Source organism: Lithobates pipiens, unplaced genomic scaffold (genome assembly GCF_037356315.1).
Source record: "Lithobates pipiens isolate NorthernLeopardFrog02 unplaced genomic scaffold, aLitPip1_a1.2 Scaffold_27, whole genome shotgun sequence".
Lineage (NCBI taxonomy): Eukaryota > Metazoa > Chordata > Amphibia > Anura > Ranidae > Lithobates > Lithobates pipiens.
The window spans coordinates 1415809-1429717 of NW_027507788.1; the positions used below are offsets into that span (position 1 = coordinate 1415809).

Sequence of the window (13909 nt, forward strand, 5' to 3'; positions counted from 1 at the left end):
CGGATTAGGACGTTTTTCAGGAGGACTTGGATCAGAAGCTCCATGCAGTTCTATGAGCAGGCAGATTCAATGGACCGGTGTCTTGTTTAAACCCACCTTCCTCTGACTCCATCCAGGTAATTGCTGATCCATACATTGGACGATTTCTACCAGAGCACCAATCGCAACTCCCGGTGCAAGCGGTCCAGTGTCCGTCTTTGGAGTCTACCTATTCGGTATTATATGCCTGACTGACCCACTGTCATGAGTGGCCTGTGTACACATCATCCGGTAAGAGTATTTACCCCCCTAATTGGGCTGAGGACTATCACTATCCTGGGCGATCCAATTGTGGCTTTTCAGGTTTCTTCATGCACCTTCCCCTCTGCACTGGACCACGTGTTTTGGATCCCTCCTCTATTTGGATGTTCTAGTACAGCCATTCTCAACCAGGGTTTCCGGGGTTCCTCCAGAGGTCGCTAGGGGTTCCTTGAGCTGTTGCTGATGAACCACCTATTTGATGCCTACAGAGTTCAAGGTTCAGCACCACATAGCAAAGCCAGCAGCACGACACCAAATCACTTTTTGACTGTCTTTAAGGATGGAATTCTAAACACCACTTTAAGGGGGGCATTCTAAACACCACTTTAAGGGGGACATTCTTCCCATTGACCACTAATATAAGGAGCATCGTTCCTATTGAGCCCTGATGATTTGGTTTTAGGAAGGGTTCCTTGAGACATGAAAATTATTTTTGGGGTTCCCCTAGAGTTAAAAGGTTGAGAAAGCCTGTTGTAGTATATTGTGACTTTAACACACCACTATATGAACTTTACTCACTACTCGGTGATTTGGAGTTTTATCGCTACATGACCTCTCTTCACCTCATCATTATTTGGATTTGCTATTTGGTCCTTCGGCGACCTTTTTGCACTTGCCACTTTAATCTGGGAATGTGTTTAATTATTGCATCGTGTGATTTATTTTGCACATGATTTATATGCCAATATTTTGTTTTAGAGCTACACCATGTGTTATAATTTGTCAAATTTTGTGTTAGCCGCTTTGATTGGTTATTGCCGGCTCGTGCCGTAATCTCACCCCAGTAGAGTGCAGCTCATGTTTTTGAACACAACAGGAGGTGGTTGTATGACACCTATAAATCCCCTTCGTCTCGGGGCCGGCTTCTCAGAGGCTAAAAACCAGCCCAGTAATAGTGAGTGATGCCCCCCATTTTCCAACATCAACAGGGGGCACTGCTGAGCTCCAGAAGGGTGATGAGGAAACACAGCAAATGCCAACCCTTGCAGGAGAGTGGCTGTGTGTTACCACCCAGAGCTGCAACATTCACAAACCAAAATTATTCAGCCAATAACAGGTACTTAAAGTGGACCCGTCATCACATTGATTTTCCCTTTTTTAGTCCTCCCTCGCCAGGGCCATCTACCCCCCCCCCCCTTCATGCAGGCCCCCATCAAGCTGGGGGTTGAGGGGGCACCTCTGCAGATGCCTTTCGAAGCTGGACTGTGTGCATCTATAGACACACAACTTGGCTCAGCGATGCTCCTACTCACAGTATTTGGCAGCAGCAGGAGCCTATGGGGCCACGCTGCCCTCAGTGTCTCCTGTGAGAGAGGAGAGCGTGCTGCAGACGGGTTTGGGTTTTTATTGGACTGTCGCTGGATGTTGTGACATATAATCATGAAGAATGAGGAGTTCTGACATTCTACAAAATTGGGATCTGCACCTTAAATTACACCATCCGGCACACAATATTATCATAAAGACACACACAGACCTAAATAAGCAGATATAGATTTATTAGAGTTGTGTCCCTGGGACAGCGAAGAACAACTGACACTCAGAGGGGCGGACTGGATCCAGGTTGGGACTTGCTCGGAATCTCCTGAAGAAGAATTCTTCTGTTTCCCTGCCAGGTGAATGTTTTGTTTCATTGTTGGTGGATTAGTGTTCCTGGCACAGTGAGTAAGAGCACCAGAAAGTGTTGGGTTGTATAAAAGCTTTTAATAAAAGTACAACAAAAATAAATCAGCAATGACTCCACCGACATAAAAACAAGTAAAAGTACAGCCGGTAAGGGAGGAGGAACTGGGAGTGATGCGTTCATGACTGGTCATCCATGGTGGAGGAGCTGGGATGGGAGCGCTCCATGTCTGGTCATCCATGGTGGAGGAGCTGGGATGGGAGCGCTCCATGTCTGGTCATCCATGGTGGAGGAGCTGGGATAGGAGCACACCATGTCTGGTTATCCATGGTGGAGGAGCTGGGATGGGAGCGCTCCATGTCTGGTCATCCATGGTGGAGGAGCTGGGATGGGAGCACACCATGTCTGGTTATCCATGGTGGAGGAGCTGGGATGGGAGCACACCATGTCTGGTCATCCATGGTGGAGGAGCTGGGATGGGAGCGCTCCATGTCTGGTTATCCATGGTGGAGGAGCTGGGATGGGAGCGCTCCATGTCTGGTCATCCATGGTGGAGGAGCTGGGATGGGAGCGCTCCATGTCTGGTTATCCATGGTGGAGGAGCTGGGATGGGAGCACACCATGTCTGGTTATCCATGGTGGAGGAGCTGGGATGGGAGCGCTCCATGTCTGGTCATCCATGGTGGAGGAGCTGGGATGGGAGCACACCATGTCTGGTTATCCATGGTGGAGGAGCTGGGATGGGAGCACACCATGTCTGGTTATCCATGGTGGAGGAGCTGGGATAGGAGCGCTCCATGTCTGGTTATCCATGGTGGAGGATCTAGGATGGGAGTGCACTGTGTCTGGTCATCCATGGTGGAGGAGCTGGGATGGGAGCGCTCCATGTCTGGTTATCCATGGTGGAGGATCTAGGATGGGAGTGCACTGTGTCTGGTCATCCATGGTGGAGGAGCTGGGATAGGAGCGCTCCATGTCTGGTTATCCATGGTGGAGGATCTAGGATGGGAGTGCACTGTGTCTGGTCATCCATGGTGGAGGAGCTGGGATAGGAGCACTCCATGTCTGGTTATCCATGGTGGAGGAGCTGGGATGGGAGCACACCATGTCTGGTTATCCATGGTGGAGGAGCTGGGATGGGAGCGCTCCATGTCTGGTCATCCATGGTGGAGGAGCTGGGATGGGAGCACACCATGTCTGGTTATCCATGGTGGAGGAGCTGGGATGGGAGCACACCATGTCTGGTCATCCATGGTGGAGGAGCTGGGATGGGAGCGCTCCATGTCTGGTTATCCATGGTGGAGGAGCTGGGATGGGAGCGCTCCATGTCTGGTCATCCATGGTGGAGGAGCTGGGATGGGAGCGCTCCATGTCTGGTTATCCATGGTGGAGGAGCTGGGATGGGAGCACACCATGTCTGGTTATCCATGGTGGAGGAGCTGGGATGGGAGCGCTCCATGTCTGGTCATCCATGGTGGAGGAGCTGGGATGGGAGCACACCATGTCTGGTTATCCATGGTGGAGGAGCTGGGATGGGAGCACACCATGTCTGGTTATCCATGGTGGAGGAGCTGGGATAGGAGCGCTCCATGTCTGGTTATCCATGGTGGAGGATCTAGGATGGGAGTGCACTGTGTCTGGTCATCCATGGTGGAGGAGCTGGGATGGGAGCGCTCCATGTCTGGTTATCCATGGTGGAGGATCTAGGATGGGAGTGCACTGTGTCTGGTCATCCATGGTGGAGGAGCTGGGATAGGAGCGCTCCATGTCTGGTTATCCATGGTGGAGGATCTAGGATGGGAGTGCACTGTGTCTGGTCATCCATGGTGGAGGAGCTGGGATAGGAGCACTCCATGTCTGATCATCCATGGTGGAGGAGCTGGGATAGGAGCACTCCATGTCTGGTCATCCATGGTGGAGGAGCTGGGATAGGAGCACTCCATGTCTGATCATCCATGGTGGAGGAGCTGGGATGGGAGCGCTCCATGTCTGGTCATCCATGGTGGAGGAGCTGGGATAGGAGCGCTCCATGTCTGGTTATCCATGGTGGAGGAGCTGGGATGGGAGCGCTCCATGTCTGGTTATCCATGGTGGAGGAGCTGGGATAGGAGCACACCATGTCTGGTTATCCATGGTGGAGGAGCTGGGATAGGAGCACTCCATGTCTGGTCATCCATGGTGGAGGAGCTGGGATGGGAGCGCTCCATGTCTGGTCATCCATGGTAGAGGAGCTGGGATGGGAGCACTCCATGTCTGATCATCCATGGTGGAGGAGCTGGGATAGGAGCACACCATGTCTGATCATCCATGGTGGAGGAGCTGGGATGGGGGCACACCATGTCTGGTCATCCATGGTGGAGGAGCTGGGATAGGAGCGCTCCATGTCTGATCATCCATGGTGGAGGAGCTGGGATAGGAGCACACCATGTCTGATCATCCATGGTGGAGGAGCTGGGATGGGGGCACACCATGTCTGGTCATCCATGGTGGAGGAGCTGGGATAGGAGCGCTCCATGTCTGATCATCCATGGTGGAGGAGCTGGGATAGGAGCACACCATGTCTGATCATCCATGGTGGAGGAGCTGGGATGGGGGCACACCATGTCTGGTCATCCATGGTGGAGGAGCTGGGATAGGAGCGCTCCATGTCTGGTCATCCATGGTGGAGGAGCTGGGATAGGAGCGCTCCATGTCTGGTTATCCATGGTGGAGGATCTAGGATGGGAGTGCACTGTGTCTGGTCATCCATGGTGGAGGAGCTAGGATAGGAGCACTCCATGTCTGGTTATCCATGGTGGAGGATCTAGGATGGGAGTGCACTGTGTCTGGTCATCCATGGTGGAGGAGCTGGGATAGGAGCACACCATGTCTGATCATCCATGGAGGGGGAGCTGGGATAGGAGCGCACCGTGTCTGGTCATCCATGGTGGAGGAGCTGGGATGGGAGCACACCATGTCTGGTCATCCATGGTGGAGGAGCTGGGATGGGGGCACACCATGTCTGGTCATCCATGGAGGGGGAGCTGGGATGGGAGTGCCCTGTGTCTGGTCATTCCTGGAGGAGGAGCTGGGATGGGAGCACACCATGTCTGGTCATCCATGGTGGAGGAGCTGGGATGGGAGCACACCATGTCTGGTCATCCATGGAGGGGGAGCTGGGATGGGAGTGCCCTGTGTCTGGTCATTCCTGGAGGAGGAGCTGGGATGGGAGCGCACCATGTCTGGTCATCCATGGAGGGGGAGCTGGGATGGGAGCGCACCACGTCTGGCCATCCATTGTGGGGGAGCTGGGATGGGAGCACACCACGTCTGGTTATCCATGGTGGAGGATCTAGGATGGGAGCGCACTGTGTCTGGTCATTCCTGGAGGAGGAGCTGGGATGGGAGCACACCACGTCTGGTCATCCACCGTGGAGGAGCTGGGATAAGTGCATCGTATCCCGTCATTCCTCGTGGAAGAGCTGGGATGAGAGAGCACTGTGTCCAGTCATCCATGGTGGAAGAGCTGGGATGAGAACGCACCATGTCTGGTCATCCATGATGGAGGATCTGGGATGGGAGCACTCCACATCTAGTCATCCATGATGGAGGATCTGGGATGGGAGCACTCCACATCTAGTCATCCATGATGGAGGATCTGGGATGGGAGCACTCCACATCTAGTCATCCATGGTGGAGGAGCTGGGGTGGGAGTGCACCATGTCTGGTCATCTGGATTGTAGGAAGGGAGCACTACTTATCTGGTCTTCCATGATGGAGGAGCTGGGATAGGAGAACACCTAGTCTAGTCATCCATGGTAGAGGTGTTGGGATGGGAGCACACCACATCTGATCATCCATGGTAGAGGAGTTGGGATAGGAGCGCACCATGTCTGGTCATCCATGATGAGGGAATTGGGATGGGAGCACACTGTGTCTAGTCATCCAGAGTAGAGAAGTTTGGATGGGAGAACATGACATCTCATCTATGGGGGAGAAGCTGGGATGGGAGCACACCACGCGGTAGGTCATCCATGGTGGAGGAGCTGGGTTTGTAGTGCACCGTCTGGTCATCTATGGTGGAGGAGCTGGGTTGAAGTGCACCATGTCTGGTCATCCATGGTGGAGGAGCTGGGTTGAAGTACACCATGTCTGGTCATCCATGGTGGAGGATCTGGGGTTGAAGTGCACCATGTCTGGTCATCCATAGTGGAGGAGCTGGGATGGGAGTGCACTGTGTCTGGTCATCCATGGTGGAGGAGCTGGGTTGAAGTGCACCATGTCTGGTCATCCATGGTGGAGGAGCTGGGTTGAAGTGCACCACGTCTGGTCATCCATGGTGGAGGAGCTGGGTTGAAGTGCACCATGTCTGGTCATCCATGGTGGAGGAGCTGGGGTTGAAGTGCACCATGTCTGGTCATCCATGGTGGAGGATCTGGGGTTGAAGTGCACCATGTCTGGTCATCCATGGTGGAGGATCTGGGGTTGAAGTGCACCATGTCTGGTCATCCATGGTGGAGGAGCTGGGTTGAAGTGCACCATGTCTGGTCATCCATGGTGGAGGAGCTGGGTTGAAGTGCACCACGTCTGGTCATCCATGGTGGAGGAGCTGGGTTGAAGTGCACCATGTCTGGTCATCCATGGTGGAGGAGCTGGGGTTGAAGTGCACCATGTCTGGTCATCCATGGTGGAGGAGCTGGGGTTGAAGTGCACCATGTCTGGTCATCCATGGTGGAGGATCTGGGGTTGAAGTGCACCATGTCTGGTCATCCATGGTGGAGGAGCTGGGTTGAAGTGCACCATGTCTGGTCATCCATGGTGGAGGAGCTGGGTTGAAGTGCACCACGTCTGGTCATCCATGGTGGAGGAGCTGGGTTGAAGTGCACCATGTCTGGTCATCCATGGTGGAGGAGCTGGGTTGAAGTGCACCATGTCTGGTCATTCATGGTGGAGGATCTGGGGTTGAAGTGCACCATGTCTGGTCATTCATGGTGGAGGAGCTGGGTTGAAGTGCACCATGTCTGGTCATCCATGGTGGAGGAGCTGGGTTGAAGTGCACCACGTCTGGTCATCCATGGTGGAGGAGCTGGGTTGAAGTGCACCATGTCTGGTCATCCATGGTGGAGGAGCTGGGTTGAAGTGCACCATGTCTGGTCATCCATGGTGGAGGATCTGGGTTGAAGTGCACCATGTCTGGTCATCCATGGTGGAGGATCTGGGTTGAAGTGCACCATGTCTGGTCATCCATGGTGGAGGATCTGGGGTTGAAGTGCACCATGTCTGGTCATCCATGGTGGAGGAGCTGGGTTGAAGTGCACCATGTCTGGTCATCCATGGTGGAGGAGCTGGGGTTGAAGTGCACCATGTCTGGTCATCCATGGTGGAGGAGCTGGGTTGAAGTGCACCATGTCTGGTCATCCATGGTGGAAGAGCTGGGTTGAAGTGCACCATGTCTGGTCATCCATGGTGGAGGAGCTGGGTTGAAGTGCACCATGTCTGGTCATCCATGGTGGAGGAGCTGGGTTGAAGTGCACCATGTCTGGTCATCCATGGTGGAGGAGCTGGGGTTGAAGTGCACCATGTCTGGTCATCCATGGTGGAGGAGCTGGGTTGAAGTGCACCATGTCTGGTCATCCATGGGGGAGGAGCTGGGTTGAAGTGCACCATGTCTGGTCATCCATGGTGGAGGAGCTGGGTTGAAGTGCACCATGTCTGGTCATCCATGGTGGAGGAGCTGGGTTGAAGTGCACCATGTCTGGTCATCCATGGTGGAGGAGCTGGGGTTGAAGTGCACCATGTCTGGTCATCCATGGTGGAGGAGCTGGGTTGAAGTGCACCATGTCTGGTCATCCATGGTGGAGGAGCTGGGTTGAAGTGCACCACGTCTGGTCATCCATGGTGGAGGATCTGGGGTTGAAGTGCACCACGTCTGGTCATCTGTGCGCTCTATTTCCCGGACGCCTGCATCTGTTTACAGAACGCTTCAAACTGCTGCTGCTCCAACTCCGTCATCACCTTGTTCAGGGCGTAGATCTGAAATAAAGAGAACCTGTTATCTCCACAGCCTCAGGTTGTGTCATCTCCTCATGCCGCAGCAGTACATGCAATTAAAATGAAGCAGAAGTTATCTGAAGGGATATATGTGAGATCAGAATTGGAATAGGAAGATTATTGGCAGCGCATAGCTGACTTCCTGTGTGCCCCCCCCCCCCCCCCCGCCTGTTATGGAGATTGGCACCTACACCTACATTTGGGAATATTGGCACAACTCACACTGTTTATAACTCACAATTCTGAACATTTTACTATTTGGAAGAGAAGTGAATTGGCGCCCTGCGGCGGTCCTATAAACGCATGGCGAGATGAAGATCGCGGCTTCTGTACCAGGAGGAAAGCGTCTACCGCGACACCTCCAGAGAAGATCTCACGTCACAGTTTGAGGCCCGGCAGCCATCTTCTCCACCACATCCTGCTGAACACAAGACGAGGGACGAGTGCCAAGTAAACCACAATGTGGGCATAGCGCAGCCTCACCCATCCCCCCCGGCATGAATTGTGATCCTCGTGTCTGACGGAAGGAGCTCAGAACACCAACAAGGCACCAATAAATGTTCTTCTGTAAGAACTTCATCTCCACACCTAACCCCACAATTCACCACCTCAGCCAGCGCCGGGCACAAGGGATCCATGAACGATGAGGACACCCCATCCCCCGCTCCCAGAGTTTATCATAAGGGAAGACGAGAGTGAGATGAGCAAACTCCGCAGCAACCAATCACGTCCTTTCACTCTCCTATCAGCACCGTGAAGTGAAATCTGGGCTCTGATTGGCTGCTGCGGACCACCCACTAGAGGGCGAAACACGTTAAATGAAGACTGTGGAGTGTCTCTGTCCTATTGTAGTTGGAGTATTATGGGGGGGTGGAGGGGGTGATCTGGGTGGAGTACTATGGGGGGGGTTCTGTAGTTGAAGCACTATGATGGGGTGGAGGCGGTGATCTAGGTGAAGTACTGGGGGAGGGGTTCTGTAGTTGGAGTATTATGGGGGGGGGTGGAGGGGGTGATCTGGGCGGAGTACTATGGGGGAGGGGTTCTGTAGTTGGAGTACTATGAAGGGGTGGAGGGGGTGATCTGGGTGGAGTACTATGGGGGAGGGGTTCTGTAGTTGGAGTACTATGAAGGGGTGGAGGGGGTGATCTGGGTGGAGTACTATGGGGGAGGGGTTCTGTAGTTGGAGTACTATGAAGGGGTGGAGGGGGTGATCTGGGTGGATTACAATGGGGGGAGGGGTTCCGTAGTTGGGTAACTATGAAGGGGTGGAGTATATAATAAGATCAGCCAGAGAACGAGAGGGATGAGAAGGTGGGGGGGGGGGCAGGTATTTTTTTGCCCCCGGGGAGGTTCTCACACCCAGATCTGGTTAGCAGGGCGTCTCTAGAATACAATGCATGTATGCAGCATGTGTCATGTGCCCCCGGGGGAGGTATACAGTATATATGCACACAACTGTCATTGGCAGCACATATCACAGGCTGGAGTCTATTTATAATGCTGAGCAGAGCAGCGGGGGAGGGGGAGTCCCGGTATTAAAGCTGCAGGGACCTGGCAGCACCGCTATGGGAGATCCTCAGCGCCCTCCACTACTGAGCGGCCTCTCCGGGTTCAGGTCCCCCCCACCCCATTACACAATGGTCACCCACCAACCTACCAGTCAGTCCCAATGGCCAACAAAGCAGTGAAGGGGGAAGGGGGGACCATACTCACACTGGATCCAGTCTTTATAATACAGCACCCCCCAAATTTGAACATGTGAACCGCCATCTGGAGGGGTGCTGTACAGTCGGGAGGGGGTGCTGTACAGTCGGGGGGTGATGTACAGTTGGAGGGGGGAGAGGGGTGCAGTACAGTCGGAGAGGGGTGCTGTACAGTCAGAGTGGGGAGAGGGGTGCTGTACAGTCGGAGGGGTGCTGTACAGTCGGGAGGGGGAGACGGGTGCTGTACAGTCGGAGAGGGGTGCCGTACAGTCGGGAGAGGGGTGATGTACAGTCGGGAGAGGGGTACTGTACAATCAAAGGGGGAGAGCGGTGCTGTACAGTCGGAGGGGGAGAGGAGTGCAGTACAGTCGAAGAGGGGTGCTGTACAGTTGGGGGTTCTGAACAGTCAGAGGGGTGCTGTACAGTAGGAGGGGAGGGGTGCTGTAGAGCAGGAGGGGGGAGAGAGGTGCTGTACAGTCGGAGGGGAGGGGTGCTGTACAGTCGGAGGGGGAGAGAGGTGCTGTACAGTCGGAGGGGGGAGAGGGGTGCTGTACAGTCGGAGGGGGAGAGGGGTGCTGTACAGTTGGAGAGGGAGGGGTGCTGTACAGTCAGAGGGGGGAGAGGGGTGCTGTACAGTCGGAGGGGTGCTGTACCGTCGGGAGGGGGAGAGGGGTGCTGTACAGTCGGAGAGGGGTGCCGTACAGTTGGGAGAGGGGTGATGTACAGTCGGGAGAGGGGTGATGTACAGTCCGAAGGGGAGCTGTACAGTCGGAGGGGGGAGAGGGGTGCTATACAGTCAGAGGGGGGAGAGGGGTGCTGTACAGTCGGAAGGGTGCTGTACAGTCGGGAGGGGGAGAGGAGTGCTGTACAGTCAGAGGGGTGCTGTACAGTCGGAGAGGGGTGCCGTACAGTTGGGAGAGGGGTGATGTACAGTCGGGAGAGGGGTGATGTACAGTCGGGAGAGGGGTGATGTACAGTCAGGAGAGGGGTGATGTACAATCAAAAGGGGAGAGCGGTGCTGTACAGTCGGAGGGGGAGAGGGGTGCAGTACAGTTGGGGGTTCTGAACAGTCGGAGGGGTGCTGTACAGTAGGAGGGGAGGGGTGCTGTAGAGCAGGAGGGGGGAGAGAGGTGCTGTACAGTCGGAGGGGGGAGAGGGGTGCTGTACAGTAGGAGGGGAGGGGTGCTGTAAAGTCGGAGGGGTGCTGTACAGTTAGAGTGGGGAGAGGGGTGCTGTACAGTCGGAGGGGTGCTGTACAGTCGGGAGGGGGAGAGGAGTGCTGTACAGTCAGAGGGGTGCTGTACAGTTGGGAGGGGGAGAGGGGTGCTGTACAGTCGGAGAGGGGTGCCGTACAGTCGGGAGAGGGGTGATGTACAGTTGGGAGAGGGGTACTGTACAGTCAGGAGAGGGGTGATGTACAATCAAAGGGGGAGAGCTGTACAGTCGGAGGGGAAGAGGAGTGCAGTACAGTCGAAGAGGGGTGCTGTACAGTTGGGGGGGAGAGAGGTGCTGTACAGTAGGAGGGGAGGGGTGCTGTACAGTTAGAGGGGGGAGAGGGGTACTGTAAAGTCGGAGGGGGGAGGGGTGCTGTACAGTTAGAGTGGGGAGAGGGGTGCTGTATGGTCAGAGAGGTGCTGTACAGTCGGGAGGGGGAGAGGAATGCTGTACAGTCAGGGGGGGAGAGGGGTGCTGTACAGTTGGGAGGGGGCGATGTACAGTCGGAGGGGGGTGATGTACAATCGAAGGTGGAGATGGGTGCTGTACAGTCAGAGGGGGAGAGGGGTGCTGTACAGTCGGAGGGGGAGAGGGGTGCTGTACAGTCGGAGGGGGAGAGGGGTGCTGTACAGTCGGAGGGGGAGAGGGGTGCTGTACAGTCGGAGGGGGGTGCTGTACAGTCGGAGAAAGGAGCTGTACAGTCGGAGTGGGGAGAGGGGTGCTGTACAGTCGGAGTGGGGAGAGGGGTGCTGTACAGTCGGAGGGGGAGAGGGGTGCTGTACAGTCGGAGGGGGAGAGGGGTGCTGTACAGTCGGAGGTGGAGATGGGTGCTGTACAGTCGGAGGGGGGAGGGGTGCTGTACAGTCGGAGGGGGGAGAGGGGTGCTGTACAGTCGGAGGGGGGAGAGGGGTGTTGTACAGTCGGAGAGGGGTGCTGTACAGTCGGAGGGGGGAGAGGGGTGTTGTACAGTCGGAGAAAGGAGCTGTACAGTCGGAGTGGGGAGAGGGGTGCTGTACAGTCGGAGGGGTGCTGTACAGTCGGGGGTGATGTACAGTCGGAGGGGGAGGGGTGCTGTAGTCAGAGGGGGAGGGGTGCTGTACAGTCGGAGGGGGGTGATGTACAGTCGGAGAGGGGAGGGGTGCTGTACAGTCGGGGGTGATGTAAAGTCGGAGGGGGGAGGGGTGCTGTAGTCAGAGGGGTGCTGTACAGTAGGAGGGGAGGGGTGCTGTACAGTTAGAGGGGGGAGAGGGGTGCTGTAAAGTCGGAGGGGTGCTGTACAGTTAGAGTGGGGAGAGGGGTGCTGTACAGTCGGAGGGGTGCTGTACAGTCGGGAGGGGGAGAGGAGTGCTGTACAGTCAGAGGGGTGCTGTACAGTTGGGAGGGGGAGAGGGGTGCTGTACAGTCGGAGAGGGGTGCCGTACAGTCGGGAGAGGGGTGATGTACAGTTGGGAGAGGGGTACTGTACAGTCAGGAGAGGGGTGATGTACAATCAAAGGGGGAGAGCTGTACAGTCGGAGGGGAAGAGGAGTGCAGTACAGTCGAAGAGGGGTGCTGTACAGTTGGGGGTTCTGAACAGTCGGAGGGGTGCTGTACAGTAGGAGGGGAGGGGTGCTGTAGAGCAGGAGGGGGGAGAGAGGTGCTGTACAGTCGGAGGGGGGAGAGGGGTGCTGTACAGTCGGAGGGGGAGAGAGGTGCTGTATAGTAGGAGGGGAGGGGTGCTGTACAGTTAGAGGGGGGAGAGGGGTACTGTAAAGTCGGAGGGGGGAGGGGTGCTGTACAGTTAGAGTGGGGAGAGGGGTGCTGTATGGTCAGAGAGGTGCTGTACAGTCGGGAGGGGGAGAGGAATGCTGTACAGTCAGGGGGGAGAGGGGTGCTGTACAGTTGGGAGGGGGCGATGTACAGTCGGAGGGGGGTGATGTACAATCGAAGGTGGAGATGGGTGCTGTACAGTCGGAGGTGGAGAGGGGTGCTGTACAGTCGGAGAGGGGTGCTGTACAGTCGGAGAAAGGAGCTGTACAGTCGGAGTGGGGAGAGGGGTGCTGTACAGTCGGAGTGGGGAGAGGGGTGCTGTACAGTCGGAGGGGGAGAGGGGTGCTGTACAGTCGGAGGGGGAGAGGGGTGCTGTACAGTCGGAGGTGGAGATGGGTGCTGTACAGTCGGAGGGGGGAGGGTTGCTGTACAGTCGGAGGGGGGAGAGGGGTGCTGTACAGTCGGAGGGGGGAGAGGGGTGTTGTACAGTCGGAGAGGGGTGTTGTACAGTCGGAGAAAGGAGCTGTACAGTCGGAGTGGGGGAGAGGGGTGCTGTACAGTCGGAGGGGTGCTGTACAGTCGGGGGTGATGTACAGTCGGAGGGGGAGGGGTGCTGTAGTCAGAGGGGGAGGGTGCTGTACAGTCGGAGGGGGGTGATGTACAGTCGGAGAGGGGAGGGGTGCTGTACAGTCGGGGGTGATGTAAAGTCGGAGGGGGGAGGGGTGCTGTAGTCAGAGGGGTGCTGTACAGTAGGAGGGGAGGGGTGCTGTACAGTTAGAGGGGGGAGAGGGGTGCTGTAAAGTCGGAGGGGTGCTGTACAGTTAGAGTGGGGAGAGGGGTGCTGTACAGTCGGAGGGGTGCTGTAAAGTCGGGAGGGGGAGAGGAGTGCTGTACAGTCAGAGGGGTGCTGTACAGTTGGGAGGGGGAGAGGGGTGCTGTACAGTCGGAGAGGGGTGCCGTACAGTCGGGAGAGGGGGTGATGTACAGTTGGGAGAGGGGTACTGTACAGTCAGGAGAGGGGTGATGTACAATCAAAGGGGGAGAGCTGTACAGTCGGAGGGGAAGAGGAGTGCAGTACAGTCGAAGAGGGGTGCTGTACAGTTGGGGGTTCTGAACAGTCGGAGGGGTGCTGTACAGTAGGAGGGGAGGGGTGCTGTAGAGCAGGAGGGGGGAGAGAGGTGCTGTACAGTCGGAGGGGGGAGAGGGGTGCTGTACAGTCGGAGGGGGAGAGAGGTGCTGTATAGTAGGAGGGGAGGGGTGCTGTACAGTTAGAGGGGGGAGAGAGGTG

At 56.1% G+C, this 13909-nt stretch overlaps 1 protein-coding gene across 1 annotated transcript in view; it reads right to left on the bottom strand.

Annotated features, from left to right (window-relative positions):
• Positions 1–1782: 1782 nt before the first annotated feature.
• The window catches only part of SVBP (small vasohibin binding protein), a 37101-nt gene continuing 24974 nt past the window's right edge, over positions 1783–13909 (bottom strand). Inside the window, exon 2 of the mRNA XM_077456021.1 lies at positions 1783–7936. Coding sequence (XP_077312147.1) covers positions 7850–7936 — 87 coding nt within the window. The 3' untranslated portion in view covers positions 1783–7849. The remainder of the gene's footprint in view (positions 7937–13909) is intronic.